The sequence below is a fragment of the Styela clava genome, chromosome 11 (assembly GCF_964204865.1).
Source record: "Styela clava chromosome 11, kaStyClav1.hap1.2, whole genome shotgun sequence".
Taxonomy (NCBI): Eukaryota; Metazoa; Chordata; class Ascidiacea; order Stolidobranchia; family Styelidae; genus Styela; species Styela clava.
Window position 1 is genome coordinate 19,350,322 of NC_135260.1, and position 21,086 is coordinate 19,371,407.

At 37.8% G+C, this 21,086-nt stretch overlaps 1 protein-coding gene and 1 long non-coding RNA gene across 3 annotated transcripts; one reads left to right on the forward strand and one right to left on the reverse strand.

Annotated features, from left to right (window-relative positions):
• Positions 1–6,130: 6,130 nt before the first annotated feature.
• LOC120347784 (beta-1,4-glucuronyltransferase 1-like) lies at positions 6,131–9,959 on the reverse strand. Its single transcript, XM_039417874.2, has 4 exons — positions 9,796–9,959; positions 8,567–8,870; positions 7,399–8,244; positions 6,131–6,782 (listed from the first exon to the last, which is right to left on the reverse strand). The coding sequence occupies exons 1-4, from the start codon at positions 9,879–9,881 to the stop codon at positions 6,615–6,617; spliced, it is 1,404 nt and encodes a 467-aa protein (XP_039273808.2). The 5' UTR covers positions 9,882–9,959; the 3' UTR covers positions 6,131–6,614.
• Positions 9,960–16,839: 6,880 nt separating this feature from the next.
• Positions 16,840–20,721, forward strand: LOC120347570 (uncharacterized). Of its 2 annotated transcripts, none has more exons than XR_013479021.1 (3): positions 16,840–18,177; positions 19,232–19,353; positions 19,835–20,721. It is a non-coding gene; the product is annotated as an uncharacterized LOC120347570 (long non-coding RNA). The 2 variants fall into 2 exon arrangements; XR_005570110.2 differs by lacking the exon at positions 16,840–18,177 and having other exon boundaries at positions 19,096–19,353; positions 19,835–20,013; positions 20,086–20,721.
• Positions 20,722–21,086: the final 365 nt, after the last annotated feature.

The window sequence follows — 21,086 nt, forward strand, 5'->3', positions numbered from 1 at the left end:
CATAGAATACCACAACAAATTAAAATGAAGGGGAGAATCCAATATATCTCCACTGGTCGCCTAATTACAATAATAGGTACAGGAGCTAAACTATACGGTCTACAACCCTCATAAGGTATCACACCACCCATATAGAAACAAAGACCATGCATGTGTAATGTCAAAAATCCAACGTTAAGCAAAAAGGGAACATGCGCATGCAGATGTTAGAGTGTAAACAGCCATATGAAAAATAAATAAATAAAATAATTTGCTGTGCATGCTACAGAACCCGACACACCAACAATAGATGTAGAACAGGTGGAGAGAGATTAACTGCCGGCTCAACAACAATCAGCAGCTGCAGGAGCAATAGCAATATTGTAGCTGTTTAATATTTTCATGAAAATAAGTATGTGCAAGTGAAGAGTGTCCCAACTTTCTATCATGGTCATTCATGAAGGTTCAATATTTTTTGTGTCCGAGCTATCAAAACGTTGTAGCTAATTACATACGAAAGAGTATATATATCAGTGTGGTTATGGGAAAATAACTTTTAATATTTGGATACCAAGTACGACTTAACTTGTTTCTGAAATGATTTTTTGGATTTTAATGACTTCAAATTCAAGGGGAGAGAGTTCCATAGCTTAGGTCCATTATAGCATAGGGCATGCTGGCTCACAGATTTACTCATAAACGGTATAAATAAATTGGAATTACTTCTTCGATTGGAGGTGGTTTTGGTTAGTATGTCGTCAAAGCAGTTTGACAATGAGTTGTCATGAAAATCATAAACTAATGATAATACTTCAAATTTCATTATGTCTTCAACCTTGAGTATATTTAGCGATTTATCGCCGTTCAAAATTAGAATCGGAAGGATGTTCGCGGGCCGGAAGGTTGTAGCGCCGAAAGTGCACGCAATTTTAGCTGGGGTTCTGTGGAATCACTTTCAATTGACAATTTTTGGAGCATGTTTGTTTGACTCGTAATGGCACTTAATCTCGTATTCATTCAGCACAGGAATAGTCCGTTGGCAAAGAAGACAACTCGCTGAAATTTGATTCTTTTTAACGCAGAAACACAAATGCTGACATTTATCCAAGAAACGTCTGTTTTCAGCGTCTAGTCTTCGTTTGCTTTTTGACATCTCTGGGTTTTCTTATGTGACTGATAACTAAATTTCTGCTCTATGTAATCCTAAAAACCGGTACGTATAATTGAGATACCGGTATAATTGAATTGTTGGGATAAACACGTGCTTATTAGCAAAAAGGTAGAAACAAAATCTGTTGTGCACCATTTCACTTATGCTCGGCGGGCCGTTTTAAATCGATATGCGCGCCGGATTTGGCAACCCTTGTGCTAAAGGCTTGCCACAGCATCTCATATTACGCTGCGTAGGTTCGAATCCCGTGAAGTATAATTATGTGCGAGATTACTGCTCGCTACTGTTGGGACTCTTGACCGCCGCCGCTGGTCGGTTATGGCTTCCTCCGACATCAAGTTCATGCAAATAAAAACAAACAAAAACTCGCTAACGTATCTCCCACCCGGGATAAATATGTAAATCCTATTCTAATTGCAAATTACAAACGTGTATACATAAGTAAATACTATGGACCTTTTACCGACCTTTGACCCCCGAAAAATTGTTCCTATACTTTGCCATTGCTAAATTTTCGGAGCTTGTTTTACGAGTGGTTTCGCGAACTAAACCTTTGTCCAATTATATGGTCACGTTCCACAATAATGAATTTCGATAAGGCTGCGAATACAAATATTTTCGAGATGTTCCATTGAAAACCGGTAAGGCGAAGCAGTATTCAGTTTGATGAATTAAAGCTGAGCGAACTTTTAAATCACAGGTGAAACGTCCCACTCCGACTCAGTGAGGCGTGAAAATCCTTCAGTTAACGGATTTCCTTTTTAAATCAGTCCCATTAGGGATCGATCAAGTCCAAATATAGCAGTTGTGCCCATGTTGCACTGAAATGTGACGAATCCGACGACAATTTGAATCGATTCCTGTAAGATGCTTCGCGAGATAAGAAATCTCGATAAGCTGACCTTCACGAGCGCTGCAGTCTACACATTCAGTTCGCAAAGATTTTGGAGATACACATGAGCGATCCTTGCACAAATGGTAACTCAGGGCGACGGTGAAATACAAAAATTTATAAGAAAACCTAATTGTTAATCGGGGTCGGGGTTTGGGCATTAAAATACCACCTAATCAAAAAATAAAAATGTTGAAAATAAATAGCTTGTTGCTCATGCCCAGGCCTTTCCTCGAACATTCGCTTCTTGTTATGTGATTTAAATAAGAAAGATATAGCCTATATTAAAGAAATAGCCTATATACTGGAGGGATGTCTGTAAAATGTTAGTAATAGTGGGATACTCAACGCGGGACCGCGGTCCGATTCCGGACCTTTCGAGTAATTGATCCTTTATTTTGGACCATTAGCCCCACTTTTGAACTTTCCTATAAAATGACTTTTATAGTTTTGAATATATATGAAAAGAACTATAACACCATAATAAACAATCTTGATTAGCTAATAATCATTAGCCAGTCGAGGAAGTACGCGTTCAAGGATGCCGAAATAAAATTTCTGGAAAGACCGGAGCCGAATGATTTTGAAGTTTTGTATGCGGATCTTTGATAAAAATAGTTCAGTAGCCCTGGGCTATAGAACTTGGCACATTGACGGGAAAGGTCAGTCAGACAACTCAGCCACTCACCACCACCACAATCAGTTACACAAGACAATACAGGTAATGTCAGCATTTACCTAAAATAAAAAACGAGACTATCGCTTGGAAACCGAAGACTCATCGATCGATAGTTAGGGGATCCCCCAAAACAGAAACTGCAGTTTCGATTCACCCGCTCTTGTAACTTGCGCACTGCGCATCGCACACACACACTCGGCGGGTCTCAGAATTCTCTCGCTTTACAAAAATCTAGATCACTTCATCAATATTTGATTGATAACTCGCTAATTATACGACATAATTCGCCCAAAATCAATTGGCTTCTGGTCCTAGATAAGATGAATGCACATGCAAAATCTGGAGCAGATTCAATCTCGCTTTCGTGAGATATCGCGTGCATCTAACAGACAGACAAATACCTATCAACACACTTACCGATTAAAATCGATAAGTAAAAACACAATGAGAAAAACATTGTCATAACGCGAATTCTATAGCTTGTATCTGCTGACCTCCACAACGTGCTGCCCGGGGATGCTGCCCCTATCCTGTGGCCAGAAACCGGTAGGAGATTAGGTTTCTTGGCGCCATGGCGTTGGCGTACAGACTTACGCTTCTTAAATTGTTTTCAAATTCAGAATTCCAGAATTCTCCATTTTAAATTTAGGTTTGTTATGGAGTTTTCGAAATAAACTATCTATCTATCTATCATCCAGTAGCATTGCCTGACAGACACACGCATCTTGTCCATAACTAGAATTGGTCCTATTGGCTATTACTTATATTACGCAATCTTTGAGACTTCATCTAGTCTATGACGTCCTATTCATTTTTATAATGGTTTTGTGACGTCACCGTGATATTTAGGTCATTTAATTGTTTAAATCTAGCTCTCTAATCCATATCAGGGGTGTACAAACTGCGGCTCGCGAAGAAAAATTGTGAGGCTCGCGAAAAAGTGCCAATTTTGAAGAATATGCCCGCGAAACAAGCTTTCACTTTCGTTAATCTGAAACGTGCGAGCAATTTCAGTCTCATTGTGTTGCGAATCATCAATACCCGAGTGCCACTGTCATATCAAGATATTGTTGGAAAATACACAATGTTATAAAAGCTTGTTTCTATCTCACTGAATTCGTTTAACAATAGTCGTCAATTGCGAGCTCGTATAGTATCACATATAAGATGTGCTTGTGGTGATATAGAACAGGGTGTGCAACCTTTTTTACAGGCGGGCCAAATACAAGTAACTGGTACAAGTAATGCACCAAAAAACTCTACCTACGAAAGTCGCTGGATACGAAGTCTTTGTATTCTTTATTCGGTATTTCTCTGTTCTTTCTTCTTACCATATGTACCGTACCTTACAGAATTTTCTACTGGCGAAGGGGTTTCCGTAACTGGAACGAAATAAATTTGTTCCAAGCCCCTTCATAAGTAGAAAATTCCGCAAGTACGGACGCTCTTCACCTGAAAATGCATTCATCCGTTCCAAGTCCCCACAAAACTCAGACTTAATATATATTTGACTGGGCTAAGCGAATAACGTGGAAAGTGGGAGGACGGCGGTCGAGGGAGGTGAGAGGAAGCGCTAAAAGTTGAAATCTAAGAGAGATGAGCCCGCGCACATGAAGTTTCAAAATTAGAATTTAGTCTTATTATTTAGCAGTTTTATTTATATATTTTTCATGTCATCATCTTTACTTTTAACTGTTACGCGTATCATCGTCTTCTCAACTAAAACTGAGTGGGACTTATTGTACGTGCCCGCGGGAAACAAACGGGCCAATGGGATGGCATATATTTGATTGGCGTGTGGTAGGGCAGCTACCACGGACTATAATTTTGATATTGCTCACGACACCATTTGTTGATTCAAAAAAAAAGCAAATGTAATTACGCGATCATCGCCATTATAAAATGAGTGAACCTGATTCCCAAATCCTCATCTGCCAGTAAAAGAGAATTGAGTCCGGAAATCTTTTTTTATTTTGCGAGTCGGCGCTGATTCAAATATATCATATCGGCTGTTATGATTTTATTTTTGAATATGATTTAATACCGTCAACTTAAACTTAACGATATTGTCATCAGCGACGCCGCGATAGATAGTAAATAATATTTAAGAGCTATTTTATACGCTCTGAATAAGAAATGAAAAAATTTGCCCTCATGTTCGGTGACTATCGAAATGAATGGTTGAAAACAATTAATTTAAAACACAACTTGCTTTTAGATTTATTGCCGAGGTCACACAAACTATCTCGGCGAAATTGAAATATACGATAATAATCGTAAAATATTTTCAATCTATAACATCCTCGACGTGTAATAAGCACTTCAAATCGGCGCTATTGAAATCCTTTCATGGTTTCAAAATGTATTAAATCTAAACGTTGACGTTGACTTCAACCAGACCACCGCTCCAATATGTCATGCTAACTTTAACACCAATGGCATTTTACCTTATGCTGGTTGTGTTAAACCAATGATGTGTTCAAAAATGACATTTTGTTGTGCAGGGAAATTCATTTTGCTTGTCTGCGTGTAAGTATCTCCCACAACATATTTCTCAAATGTTCCAATATGTTATGTTTGGTCCCAAATATTATTTCATAAATTCAACTTCATCACTCAGTTCACCCACGTCACTTAGTTCCGCTTTCGCTACAGCGAAATAATTTTTTGTGTGTCTCAGTATTTGTATCACTGATATCAATATATTTGTGTGATATATGGAGATGTTATGCTCGCTTTTTTCGTGATATTTTGATAATATAACTTTGCGCAACTTTTTAATTTCAATATCGTTTGAATATTGTAATATTTATATTGTCGCAGAGTATAGAGAAAAAATTTTGCACACTATTTCGACTTCTTAGCAATGTTTTGGCACATTGGGTTCAACATTACCTCGATAATTTTGACTGACTGGCGCCACGCCATTTGTGTCTGGTAGGCTACTTCTAAAACTAGCAAATGAACAGCTGCTTGTGTAGTGAGGGTCTCTTGCCAAGACAGTTTCTATATAACGGTAGGCGTTGTCAACTTGCCCATGCACACTCGTGTTCAATAGCTACTTTTCGCATATAATTCCATCATTTTGGGGTGGACTGGCAGACCATAACTAATCTGGAGCAAAAGTTGGAATTGTATTTTTAAATCAGTATTTACACAGCTGAAGTCTAAATATTTTCGCCTAAAATAAATATAGGAAGAATTCCTAATTATATTGATCTTGGCAATTTCAAAAACATCTATTTAGGTGGAATATATTGGTACAAAAGAAAAAAATTAGGTTGTCTAAGAAAATGTCTGTTGAACTCAGTAAAATAAATTAGATCTTCATGTACACGAGGTTCTTCATTTTTTTTATTATTATACCGATCCATTTTCACACAAAATAATTACAAAACAAATCCACATTCATCATTGTCATGCGGAAAATGAAAAAAATAAATAAATCAGAATATACGTGTTAAATAAAATTCTTTAGCACCCGCTGTAGACGTAGTACAGAATTGAGTCATCATACAGTGGCCAAGCCTGGTCTGTAAATATTATTGTCGTTTATGCCTGTTATACCATTGACAGTTCCAAAACTCTTTATAGAAAATAAAATATTCTGCTTTGGATTGACAGTGCTTATGATATTGTTTGTCGTTAATCCAATTTATGTTGTAATATTTGCTTTACAAAATGTAAAAAACGAAGCGCAATCGCAAAGCGAAGTTTGCTCGTATGTCCTCATAGATAAAGTGTGTTGTCATTTGAGAAAACATACGATCATTAGCGGCTACGGCAGTAAACGCTAATTTCAAATAGCATCTTGATAGGCTCATCATTAACCGGATACAGAAGAAGTATCAGTAATATGCGGCTTCAGTCAATTCTTTGAAGCTCCATTATTCTCACAAAGTTTTTAGATCGTTATTAAAGTCTTTCCACACTCCCCTATGAACATCCCTTTCGTGTCTTTTTTGTTCTGAAACATGTGATGCCACTTTCCAGCCGTAGTGAACAAGGAATCCATTCTGAAGAACTATAAATCTATATCCAAGCGTCGCCAGAAGTAATTTCTGAAAAACGGAAAAGGTCTCAGAATAATATGATCATAAAAACAACTAGCTTTTTATGTAATATTGGACAACAGCAGGTAGCGAGCGTTCACATAAGACTAGTAGAAGAGTTACAAGCACTGATGTTGTAATATTTATATTAAATTTGTTTTTCTATAACAGTTTATTAGTTTGTCGACCAAATTACGATTCCACTAATAGAGACTATCATCATTATCATATTTGGTCCAGGATACAACAACTTTTAGTGAAAATGGGTGCTTATTTAATTGTAAAAGCCCAAGCATTTATGGGTACTCCCGTAGTATGTGAACCAAGATGGCGGACACCGGAACGTAGTATGTGTACCAGGTTAGGCCATAATTTTATTCCAATTTTAGTTCTATTACGAGTTCGGGGACTAGCCAAGTGACTGCCGTAGTATTTGTACCTGAAATTATGGCGTAACCCTAACCCGGTGCACATACTACGTTCCGGTGTCCGCCATCTTAGTTCACATACTGCGGGAGTTGACACATAAATGGTCTGTATGGACAGTTTATGCTGCATCGCAGTTTAACACATACTTGTGCAAGTAATAGTTTAAAATTAAATGCGATAGAATGTTTCAGCTTACATGATGTGATTCAACTTCGCTCCATCCACTAAACCTTTCGTCATACATTGGAATTCCTTTACGTGTAATAACAAAGGGTTCATAAAGTCTACTGTATTTTACTTCATAAAGACAAGAAAGTAAATTTCCTCCATCAGACGTTCTCAGCCATTTCCAGTGATTGGTTTGAGGGTAACTAGAGGAATCGATATCTTGAAAAAAACGTCCCGCTGTTTTTGCATCCACTGCCGCTCGGAGTGATTTGAGCGTCCTTGGAATCGGATACTCTTTCTTGGTTTGAAATGCGGGAATAACATACATGTCGGGTAATCTTACTTCATTATCTTTGTGAATATAGCACACGTCGTTTCCCGCCCTTTTCGTATGAGCAATGTCTCCCACTCTGGCTTTAGGAGGATGATATTTTGCCAAAGCGTAAAGATTGTGATTTTCTGCAAATGCGATGAAATGTTTCCTCAATCCCTCACTAGGAATAAGGTCGCTGTCGATGCATAAAAAGTAGTCTGTTTTACATGAGGATAATGCCACATTCATTGCTATAGTCTGTGGGTAAAAAGCAATGTGTTCGCGTGTGCTCCCTTCTAAAGCAAATTTAATATTCGTTTCAGAGAATTCTTCCAACACTTTTTCTATTGTGACATTACCATTTTTAAAAGTCTCGTCCAGAGGAAATGTTAGAAATTCCAAATTGTTGTTTTGTTTTAGTTTTTTTTCTTCTTTTACTTTCACGGAATAATAATCTTTGCGTAACGGAAACAAAATATGATAAGTGACAAAGCGTCTAACGTTGACTTCTTTGCTTCTAATGTGTTTGATTGTATTTACAGTGATATTCCATATTTTGCGCTGTTAAAATGAAAAATAAATATACTTTTTTTTTCATTTGTCAGGTATATAGATGTACAGTATTTATGTATAACCTGAAAGTGTGATCTATATCGATGCATGGGGTCAAAAGAAATTTCATAGAATACAACACATGCATACCCCCTACTATGTTGTGCATCAGCACGATGGTTAAAAGTTGAAGAAGGGTGCCAAAGGGAATGATGAGGACAATGCCAAGACTGTAACATTCAGTTTCGTGTCGACAAAACCTCCAGTGTTTCGTTACCTTTTTCACTCATACACGCCGCGTTGTGCCTCAATTGTACAGCAAGAGCCTTACCGTTGGCAGAAACACAGTGACTTGTATCGGTCCTTCCCAGGAATTAGCTAGGTCAATACTATTTTGAAGTCTAGTTCCATCTAAATGCGTAACAATGGAAACGTCATGCTGAAGAGGCCTTTCTTTTCCCACAAAAACTTCGCGGATGATTCCAAATTTACCATTTTTATGTTTTTGTATATCAAAAGTAGTTCTAGTTTCATTCACTCGGGTATGTTGTGTTTCGACATTTGAAAATGGTAAATGTGAGCAGTCACATTTCAATTTAGAAGTCGGCGTCTTCTCAAAATATTTACTGAAAGACCTGTAGGTATTAGATAACATTATTATTTATATAGTTTCTGCACCAATGCGGTTCTATAATAGGGCACAAGACTATATCCATTACATAATGCAAAATTTATGAGCATATCATATGTAAGGCGTAATAACGGAATGCCAAATTGTAACTAGAGCTGCGTGCAGCTTTAACAGGCTTCCCGCGTAAAAAAAAATTTGCATTTTATTGCTAGCTTAGAACTTCTGCACATTTGAGGTGAATTTCAAGTTTGTAGGACCAATTTGAAAAAATAATAATAATAAATAAATAATAATAAAACACAGGAATACAATAGGTTCCCTGCTGACAAGCAGCGGGAAGCCTAATAAAGTCTTCGACTTGGGCCTAATGCTAGCAAGTGCAGTTATGACCACTTTGTGGCGTCTGAAGCGCAAAACCACAGCGGGAATGCCAAACCATGGCCGCTATGGCCAAGCCATGTCGGCTGACTTTTGCGCTGCCACAAACAATGGCGTGAGATGTGTACCAAGGCAGCAAAATAGAAACCATGGCGGGTAATAAAGTATGCTGCCACAAACCAAGGCATATAGTAATTCAGGGAAAGATTAAAAATTCATCCTCTTCATGGCTATTTATAGAAGAGTCCATATGTTATTCCTTATATTCAAGTCGTGTTGTTTGGGTCTGGTGTCTATGCTCTGTAATTTGGAACGATAAGTTAATAAAAAAAAAATATTTTGCTCAAATTTGTTTAACTTGCCGTTAGGGTATGCGAATGATCATGGCAAGAGACGCCATGGTTTGTTCGTGGCAGGAGCTGCCATGAAGTGGTCTTAACTGCGACTCAATGCTGGATCGATATATATTATATTTTTTAAGTGGAACTTGGCCAGTTGAGCATTAATAAGACAATCCTGAAATAAAAACAATTCAAGATCATTATACTTACATAGTATCGCTGGCAAAAAAGAGAACAAATAACGATACGACGCAAACGACTAGAAACAGCTTAAAAATGGAACGCCTGTTTGTCATCTCAACAAACGTTTATTTTTATACATATATATGAATATGACTGACTTCTTTCGCGGATCCCCAAATCCAAAATTCCAAATAAACATAGGATGTTAAAATATCTAAAAATAAAATAAAAATTTCGAAATTGATGTCCAAATTATTTTAATCCCCAGTCGTCAATTTTGGTATTGCCTACTTATTGCAGAGCCGCAAAAACATCCTAATATTCTATGTATGAGCGGTAAAATGATGTCTAAAGGCTCAAATATATTTAAAATAAAGGTACGAGTTCTCGCGAGGTGTGATATTGAGAGATTAAACTAGGCGACGTCGAAATGGCAGGCCTGCATCGATCTCGCTTGTTGGACACGTAGTGGACATAACGATCGTTTCAATATTATGTTGTTGTTGTTCTTTGACACGTTTTTAAAAAGTCGCTTTTCTCTTCGAATACTGGACCAATTGCTTTCAAATTTTCAGTGGTTGAAGATAAAATTTTTCTCCAGAAGGCTATTACTTTTTTTTCGCTATGACGTCATCAAAATTATTGCCATTGGGTGGCGCTACGTGTCCATATATTTGAGCATAGCTCTCTTGTTTCTCATATCTGTTTGTAATAGCGTTTCAAAACTAATATATGAGTTTGATATATTTATTCCTGAATAGGCTTGCACGTAATTGACAAAAATCAATTCCGTAATTACGGCAAAATCGATTACGTAATGACCCCGTAATTGCGATATTTTTTCACACATTTAAATCTATCATAACAACCAATTGAATCCACTTCATTTTCGATTGGGACATCGAGTTTGGGTTTTCATATTCCTGGCAGTACTACACGCCGGCGACGGATGTTAAGACAAGAGTGAATTCAAATTAATTTTATTCTGATTTTTATCTTTTGTGCTAGCTTTGATTTTCTTTATCACCTTCGCAAATTAACCGTCCCAATTTTATGCGATCAATTTTACCATTACCGACAATGGTATACGGATATTTATGAAACGATAGTTGACTTTTTTAAATCGTATTAATCGGGTTTCCAATTTATCTATGCCACGACGAGCGTATTCTCTCGTTTGATTATACTTGCGCTAGCCTCGCGACGAAGACTTGTTATTGCACCGTTTTTAACATTATTCGACTTTACTACCTAGTCAGCATTTTATAATAATTATTGATGCCAACTTATTGACGTTATTCCGATTACCATGCTTCATTTTACATCAAATCATTTCGCGGCCTAAGTTGTAACATTATTTGCGACCCACTTAGATCAAATATTAATTATTTGCGCATAATTTAAATACCGTATTTATATGACATGCCTTTTCCGAAAATACAAAGTTATATCGCAAAAAATGCATATTGTGACATTTATTTTGCACTCATGAAAAAATTAACTTATTTTTCTAACTCAAGTCGACGATCCTATCGGCCAAGATTGACACAAATTTGGTCGAGTGTCGGTGGTATTCAAGAATCAAAATAAGTTGTCGCATTTGGTAAAAACAGTTAATCATATTTGGCCGAAATATTGCGAGGCATTGTGGAAAACATATTGAGCAAGGACAAGTCCGGACTGATATAAAACGATAAAACCGGTAACAGAACATCAAGGTTTTGTAATTGAAAATGGTTCTCGCACAGAATAAACACACTGGCTCCTACTTGATAGTAGTTAAATTGAGAATATTGAACTGTTAAAAACAAAAACGATCGTCGAAATTCTTAAATCTTGTTGCCTTGGTTAAATATAATCTAATGATAAGGACATTTTCAATTAAATACTGTACAAAGATAGTTATACATTAAACATTTAGGCTACAATTTACCTTTTTTTTAAAATTTTAATCATGCATCGTGGTGTAGAAATCCCACTATTTAAATACGGGTATAACTATAAAAATAGAATAGGATTCTGGATTCGATTTAAGTATTCTAAAACAGTGGTTCCCAACCGCCGGTCCGCGGACCGTCAACGGCCCGCAAAGGATTTTTACCGGATCGCGGGAAATCCCGTCATATTGTTGTTTCCCTGCCGTCTCAATCGCTTCACCGATGCCGAAAAGACGAAGTTGCGTTGGTTCATTACGCAATTTCTCTTCCGTCGTCATATTGCTGATTTTTACCGGATCGCGGGAAATCCCGTCATATTGTTGTTTCTCTGCCGTCTCAATCGCTTTACCGATGCCGAAAAGACGAAGTTGCGTTGGTTCATTACGCAATTTCTCTTCCGTCGTCATATTGCTGTTTGATAAGCGCGACATTAATTATCACGGTGACGAATTGGCAAGAGAGAGAAAAGTGAGAAAAACGGCTGCAAATACCGAAGCCCTACCCTCTTCTACTTTTTAAACTTTCACTTTTTACAATCGACGGAATTGACTGCTTTGAAGAGCGCTCGTTTCAATCGCAAAAGCGCTCGACCAATAATTACGACTTTACGTAATTCGTAACTTCCCTTCCGTAACTCGAAATAATTCCGTAAATCTGTAAATTGCGTGCAAGCCTATTCCTGAATAGTCAATTTTTCATTGTTTTTAACTGAGTACCAAAACGTTTCTCTTTATCCGCCACCTAGATTTTACCGTTAACCAGGAGATATTCTATAACAGTGGTTCTCAACCCCTTTCTAAGCTTAGTCCTGATCTAATACTTTGCAGTCTAGCGTCTTTTTTACTGCTTTTGGCATTTGGGATATGAGTTTTGAAATAACTGCGTTATTGTCATCTTGAACATAGCGATGAAATATTTGATATTGCTTATCAGACACAAATGCTTTAATGCGGGATAAATTGAAATGAATATACTTGCCTAGATATTTTCATTTCTTCTCAATCATTTCGATTATAAATAAGACATTAACTTAACCCTGGTCTGCCTTTGTTTCCCCTTTTTGCTGACAGCCTTTGCCATAAACCGCGTGAATATGAAATATATGACTTAATCAAGTTTCAGGCATCTGCGTCATCAAAAATGGATATGGCGATGAAGTGATCGGATACGGTGACCGTATATTTGAACCCACGTACATTTGAACCCATGTGTATACCACGGGTTTAATCTATATGCGGGTGCTAAAACCCATGGGTTAGGGTTAGTATGGGTTCAACTATCCGAAAAACAAAAAAATTTCATAGGTGCAATAGCATACAGGTGCAATTGTCATGGGTTCAAATGTACGTGGGTTCAAATGTAATGGAACCATCGGATACTTATGGTTACTTTAGAGTAGGACAGGGCCTCCCAACCTTTCTTCGCTGTGGAACCTAAATTTTTATTCAAAGTTGTATGAACCCCCAAGTGTTTATTGGTGATATCCATATCAAATCACTTGCTGTCCTAATAGAACTATTTCATTTTAGTGTACTCAGTATTATTACGATATTCAATTTTGGACTGCCAGGAAGGTATGCCTGTGACCCTTGCTTGTCGAGTTTGTTTTTTTGTTTGGTTCGAGGTTCCTAACTTATATACACTTATAAAGTTGAATATACTAGACTTTGCACTAAATTAGAACTGTAACATTTTCTTCCAGTGGAGATTCTATGTACTTAAAATTAGAATATATTATATATAAATTGATGTAATAAGTATTAATATTACTAAGTGTTACGGTTATTTTCTCATCCTTTACCTACTTCTTTCTGTTCTTTTATACATTTTTGGTGATAAATGACCACATGTCGACAAACTGACCTAATCGTAACAATACAACGACAGTAGAGGAAGAATCACAATCACTACAAGGTACGCTATTTACACGCCTCCGTTGGATATGACTGGCGCCACTAGGCTGAGAGCCACTGATCTATGTGATCGAGTTTTACCCAATGTCGAAATTGCCAAACTTCATCAAGAATTTTTGAAATGTACAAAGCAATTGGTAACTTTCAATATCTTTTATCTAGATAACAGAGTTAACATATCGGTGGCAAAATTTTAATATTGCGTATCATATTATTAATAGTCCGTTTTTCCTCGTTCAATTTGTTTTCGCATAAGACACTTTCAAGGCTCTCTATAAATTTTTCATTGACATTGTGGCTTCAATGTGGACCCCTTTTTAGTCATTACTGAGATCTATCTAAGAAAATAGCATTTGCTTTCACGCATATGATAGGAATAATGTTGCTTGTCTATTCAGCTGCTGCTTACTATATGATATTATTATGCTGCCTAATGCCAGATATACATACGGAAATACAAGAATGGTTCGTCAGCCGGAAGTGAACGGTATCGTCCGGACAGAGTTACTCATTCCTTTTTATTCTTACACAAAATGATATATATTGTAATATATTTATAGGTTTCCGAACGGGATGCACGTAAAGAAGATCACGCTGGTTACAGATGTAGCAGTTTGCTGTGGTTCTGACGAACTGAGATGCCATATATCAACTGTAGGCAAACCGCGGCTCGCCAGACTTTTGTACGGCTCTTCTCGCTAGCATTTATCATTATCCAAATTCAACAGAGAAACTGTAGTGTAACAGCTTTTTTAAAAGAAAAATTATGTATGGAAAGCGTTGGGGCGTGGAATTTTAAATCACCTAAGCGACAAATCTTATATACGTCACAATGTTCAATAGTCCGATTTTCCACTGATATTGCACCCCAACACAACCGCAAAAAATCTATTAATTTTTCTAGTTTTTATAAAGTGTTGCCCTGTTCTTCTTCTGATCAGTGTTTGCATAATTGTATCGATTTAATTAAAGTTATTGCCCGATTTTGTATCGTGTATGTATATTTTATTGTGTTATTCGACTGTTTTTGGTGAACGGGCGCGCATTTTTTACGTTTTTCAACTTTGTCTTTAAGTTATGCTCGTCCTCCAGGTCTCCTGCATTTTATGTTTGAGTGACCAAAATGAAATTGATTGTGCTGCGTTGGCAGCATTGTAGCTTGATTGCGGTTAGTCTCAGTTACAGTGCGATATGTCCCCAAGCAAGAAGCGAAAATACGAAGATGAGAACAGAGTTGTCAAGTCAGAATGGAAGGAAGACTATGAATTCACTAGTCAAGAAAATAAACCGTTGTGATTAATCTCATAGGCTGCTAAGTCATAATAAAGTCAGCAATGTTGAACGGCACCGTGAAACGAATCACAAAAGCTTCGTACAAGACTACCCTCGTCAATCAGCTGTAAGAAACACAGATTAAATGACTTTAAATGAATTCTAAAAAAAAAAGCAAAAATGTATGATATATATATATATATATAGTGGAGTGGACGAATAGTTCACAGGGCCCCTGGGTTACTCACACGGGTCCATTTAGAAAACAGTAGTTCATTTTAAGAATTTCTGATTTAGTATCTGGCGCTGAAGAGTCAATATATATATATATATATATATCATTTGGCAGTGGCGGCGCGTGGTCACTTTGACAACCGGGGCAAGCTACTGCGGGACCAAGTCACCCCCATCTACGGGGACAGGATGAGCGCTGTAAGTTCTCCCATCATTTTTTGAGTATAAAAACCATTCCATTGGTAACAACCAATCGGCAAAAGCGACAATTTTTAACGATAAGAAAGTGTCTTTAAAACCGGTCCAAGTCAAGGGATTAATAAATATAGACATAGTTTATTTTGAAACCTCTTCCAAAAGGAAAGGCAATATTTACCCAGATAAATACAATGACATATTAACAGAAACTTCGGGAAAGCAGACAAAACCTAAAATAAGGTTTAAAACGTTACTATGAAGAAAGGAAAGTTAATGCAAAGATAAGGACATGCGTCGCTCACTCATAGATATATATGCTGCTAGACTTCTACTGCTTGAACAAATATGCAACACGCCGCGGTTTCTTGGAAGCAAAATGCTCAATAACGCGCTGATTAAAGTCATGCATCCCAGAAATAACGTCTCTGTGAATGGATAAAACAGCCAAGGAATTTAATCTATCTTGCTTCATTGTGTTTCTGAGATACGTTTTAATACGCTTCAGCGTGCTGAATGTTCGCTCTGCGTAGGCGGAAGAAATAGGCGTTGTCAAAATGATGTCCAGGAATTTTGCAGACGCCGCAAAGGTAGTTACTAGAGTGTTATCTATGAGGAACCCATAGAGCGCGCAAGTTGATGTGATGTTCAAAAAAGTTTGATTGGTGTATATACATCGCAATTCATTTTCCAATTTACCCACGTTTATCATGGGGTAAAATTTGGAGACAGTAGCCAACAAATGGATGGGAAATTGACGTGCAAATTTTGAAAATTTTTTGGGGTTCATCAAAGAGAACGCGACAAGGTGTTCAGTGCGCAGACGATCGTCTATTTGATTCACCAGAATGTCACAGCATTCCTTTGCAGACAAAATCAAACGCTGCGTTGTTTGCCCGCGGCGTAAAGAAGCACTCCATGTGTCGTCGTATTTTATTGTTTCCCGGATACGAGATACAGCATCGCAGAAGCCTGAAATACACGACTGCACAGACGCTCCATCCATTAGCCTTGACTGCAATGCGCCGTATAATACATCCACGTGATAGAATATTGTGGAGAAAAAATGAAAACTCACCATCTCCTAGCAAGACGCTTTAGACCTGCCGCCTCCCTCACAGAGCGTTCGTCCCAAACCGGAGAGCTCTGATTACCATTGAAACACTCAATGAGCTCGGACCTAATTTTGGACACGCCCTGCACCACGCGTGATTGGAAGTTCCAACGTGTTGATGCACAAGCTGGGAGACGGCGGCTACATATCTGGCGAAGGAGGTCAGAGCGCTTCGGCGAAACGGAAAAAAATGAAGAAAACCCCGAAACATTTGCAAAAAATATACGGACGAGAGGGGTATCACGACACATATTTTTAATAACGAGGTTAAATTGGTGTGCATAACAATGTAAAAAATGCGCATGAGGAAAATCTCCTTTTATATAAACTTGAACACCATGTTTCGACCCACTCATGACTGCCGCGCCGTCATACGTTTGAGCTATCAATTTTGACTTCGCGTTGTAAGGCTGTAACACTTCTTTCAGTACAGCCGATATCCCGCAAGCCGTGCGATCAACGATTGGTACAAAGATGTGAAATCTCTCGGTAGGTTTACCATCTTTCACAAACCGAAAAATCACAGCCAGTTGGGAAACGCACGTGATGTCAGTTGTCTCGTCAGACTGAATCGAAAGGAACTGGCAATTCTCAATTTCCAGAGCCAAATGTTGTAAATAAATTTTATACATTGAGTCGAGCAAATCATTTTGGATATCCTTAGATGTCCCTTTCGAAACAGTTGCGGCATCAAGATGATCTCTCAATACTGTATCTAGGGATGCGGTGTATTCCACCATATCCAAAAATACCCCTCTATTAGAAGAGCCAGCCCGTTCATCGTGCCCACGGAGGGACAGCTCGTGACAACCAATGAACTTCAAAACATCTATCAATCGACCGAGAACATGGCGGTTTTTCTCGACGTTTTGGTTGTGCCGACGAATAGAAACCGCGCGTCCTTCATCCAACTGTGCTGCAATATTGACATTTCCGAATGTTCGGTATTTTACTGCATTGTCCAGATCCTCCATAGAAGATTGATGATCCCTGGCACGCTCGGAAAGATGTTTAAGATCTCTAAAACCAAATTTACACCAACGTGAGTCACGGGCGATAGCAAAAAGTAGGCAATAAAAACAAAAAAGTGCATTTTTGTCCTCGCTGTAACACAACCATTCGTGTTTTTTATACCAAGTTTCTGCGCAGAATGTACGCCGACGCTTTCCTCCGTCATGGGATTGTTCCAGTGAACAATTTTTTGGTTGATAAGGCCCAAGACGTTGTACCTCTAATTTTTGTTCCAGCGGCAGCTGCGAAAACGGAGTGCGAAGTAGTGCATCAACCTTATTCATTATGAGGTCTAAGGCTAAGAAATGCGAAGCCGGAAAGAAGTGAGGAGCTCAAAAGGAATGTGGAAAATCGAAAGCAAATGGACTAAAGGTCTCTAACTGATTCAAATAGCGAAACAAGCGACAAAAACGAAGGTGAGGAAACTATCAACTCTTCAAGCAACCAACGAACGAGAAGGAATGCGTGAATATGTCAACACGTTGTTGTAAGAAACGTCGGCATTGTGTCGTCATAATTTCGGGGCTAGCCCCGATGATGTAGTAAAAGAAACAGAAAACAAACGAGACAAACGCGGCGAGTGGAAGATAAAAGAGAGAATACGATATACAATGAGCAACCGGGGCAAAATCGGCGTCGCCCCGTCGACGTTCGGCGAAGGCTTTGCGAGCGAAAAATGAACCATGTCGGGAGAATATGGCTAGTGTAGACAGTCTGTGCAACCGATATTGAGGTATTTTTTGAATATTTTTTATTATACCGAAAAAACAACCGGGGCATTGCCCCGGTTGGCCCTATTGACGCGCCGCCACTGTATTTGGCAAAGAACCCGATGCATCAATTGAAGCTAGTTTTGTCATATCATGGAATGTTGCTCGTGCTAAGCACAAAATACTGTGACTGTATTTTATGAAAAAAAATATTGCTGATGTTGCCGCAGTCAATAGCCTAACCCTAAACGCCGTTTTTGCACCGCACTACACAAAGGTGCAACTCCCAAATTAGTAATAGTGTAACAGTTACAATGCAGAATGATGTAATGAGAATTATGCGACTCTCACTTATTTCTGAATTGATGCATGTGGCTCTTATACTAAAAATTTTTGCCTACCCCTGCCATATATGTTGCAACCTCTACTCAAATTGTTGCAGATTCAAAATTACCAGATAAATAAATGCGCCTCGCCCACTTTTATAAATTTGTAGATTGGCAACTAACTGCTTCTCTCAGATGCGACAGAAATAAACTAAATACTTGCTGGCACCAAAACCAAATCTTGGTCAATATGTGAGAGTAGGCTATACAATATTTTAGATGGAAGGCACTGTAATGGGGTATATTCGAACTTAGTGCAACTTGATCCCAACCAAACACTAAAACAGGAAAGTGGTGAATAGCAGCACCAGCACTTTCAGGCTTTGAGGTTTTTTGACTAGTCATGCGTTGATGAGTGCCTCGGGTTCGGAATCGTACCTAAGTTAACCAGACTCGTTAATAAAACCGACACATAAAAATCGTTATTGACAAATTGGAAAAACACGGACGAAGAAATTGTTTAATTTTAAAATTCTATACGATAACTTTTCAATACAATTATGGTATGTCGCAAAACTCCTTGATGCAACGTTATCACCAAAGCCCATATATACCTAAGTTGCGCAACAATGGAAATTGGCCGCCATTTTCGATCAACATCGCCTGCGAGGTTACGGCGGTTCTGCGTGATCCGCGGCTAGGCTGGTGCTTTCTGCTATAGAATTAAAGGCCGTTCGGCTCTTAATTGCAGCGGGAATAGCAAAACAGTGCAACTATTGAAGCTATCATCAGATGCAGAGAATGAGAAAATGGGAAAATAATTGTAGGCGACGTAAAGGCTGGAAATCTGGCCCAGGCAGTTCCTTGTGTGAGGTTAGTCAAACGAATGGCCTAATGTCAAACTAACACCAGGAAAGATAGGTTGTACACAGTTTTAGGATGATGTCATATTTAATTATTTATGTCACGTTGCCGATTCGACTCATTTAAGTTAGCTCTGACCCCAGGAAAGTTGAGAGTTAAATTAGTACGATTTTCTAAATGCTGGCTTCAGGTGTCAGGTCAGGCAAACTGTTTTCAAATCTTCCTAAGTAATGCAAAGTCAGAACATTGCATTGAATGTATCAGATTCATTGTCACGATTGTTTAAAGCACTGCGGTAACAAAAATTTATGGTAATTAGCAGCATTATGAGTAGACAATTCAGAGCTTAGTGGAAATAATGAATTTCTGAACTGAATGCGTGTTTCGTTAAGTCACTGTCAATTATATTTTGTGTTAAAAATGGGATGCTGAACGCTTGTTATTTCGAAAGTACGTTCATTGTGTAACCTACAACTCATTCCTTTTTCAGACGCATTTTTGAAGAATACCAATTTGATCCGAAGAGTACGGATAAATGGAAAAAATCTAAATAAAAGGGGATGACAATATTCGATGTGCCAAATCCACCAAATAATTCAAATCATCAAGACCTGAATTAACTAAAATATTGACTGAGATGAAGTTTCAAAAAATAACAATAGCCCTACAGTGAGTTGTGAATGCCAAAGTAAACTCTAATTGCCAGTTTGAATGTTTGTAAATCATTTCTGAACGTTTTAGGTTTGATTGAAACATCCGACTCCAGGACGAACCAGTTGTGTCATAAACTTATAATGTTGGGTCATATAAAAAAACACAAAAATGTGAAAATTGGGGAGGGGGGGGGGGGGATTTCCCTCTATTCGTTTTTTGCGATATGAAACAACATAACACTTTCATTATAACACGGGGGTGCCATTTTTTGCGTTTTTAATCATCCACTCATATGTAGTCGCCATCGCTTGGCTGACATGGGCAGTCCAAAGCTCGTAATGGAACTAAGATGAGGAAGGTCAGAATAAAATATGGGCCTAACCGTCACTTGGTACACATACTGCTGAAGTTTCAATTATTGTACCTTTTTCCTGTCTTTGTTATTTAATTGTTGAAATTTCTATTGTTGGTCAATCGAATAGCACTTCTTTTCTATGTCTTTCATATTAAGGTATTTACATACTATTCTTGATCAATTAAATGGTCCATTTCTCATGTCTTTGTTATTTGATAAGTATTATTTCTTTTTATTGGTTAATCAAATTATTTCCAAATTGATCTGGACTATTAGTTTATTTGTAATGGTTTCATGAATCATACTGTAACACCAAAGATTTAAATAAAAATGTTCACTATTCCTATGATGATCATTTCTCGGTTTGTTTTGTAGACACGATTCCCAAGATGTGAATTATTGAATTTTCCTATTGATTGATCCTTTGTGTGAGTCAGAAACATTCTCAAAACCCCACCTGCTAAACCTCATTGATAAGTACATTATAATTATTAACATTTTTGGAGTGCAAGTTCGTAAAAATTCAAAACATATATAAAAAGTTCATGCATTTTTTAAACATTTTCAGATTATGACAAACCTATGAATAGATTTCCTCTTGACCTTTCCAGTGTGTTACTTTTTTTAATACTGTGTAATGTGTATGTCCACTGAGTTGCACTTTATTTTATTTATTATTTTTCACGTTCAGACACATTCTCATCACATTTATTTTTTTGTCCCTGATCCACTT

Excerpts from the sequence above, each read along its gene's own strand:
- LOC120347784 (XM_039417874.2), bottom strand. The coding sequence starts at position 9,881 with ATGACAAACAGGCGTTCCATTTTTAAGCTGTTTCTAGTCGTTTGCGTC. Across the intron at positions 8,871-9,795 it reads TTTTTTGCCAGCGATACTAT|GTCTTTCAGTAAATATTTTG; the intron begins GTAAGTATAATG and ends TAATACCTACAG. Across the intron at positions 8,245-8,566 it reads TCACTGTGTTTCTGCCAACG|CGCAAAATATGGAATATCAC; the intron begins GTAAGGCTCTTG and ends TCATTTTAACAG.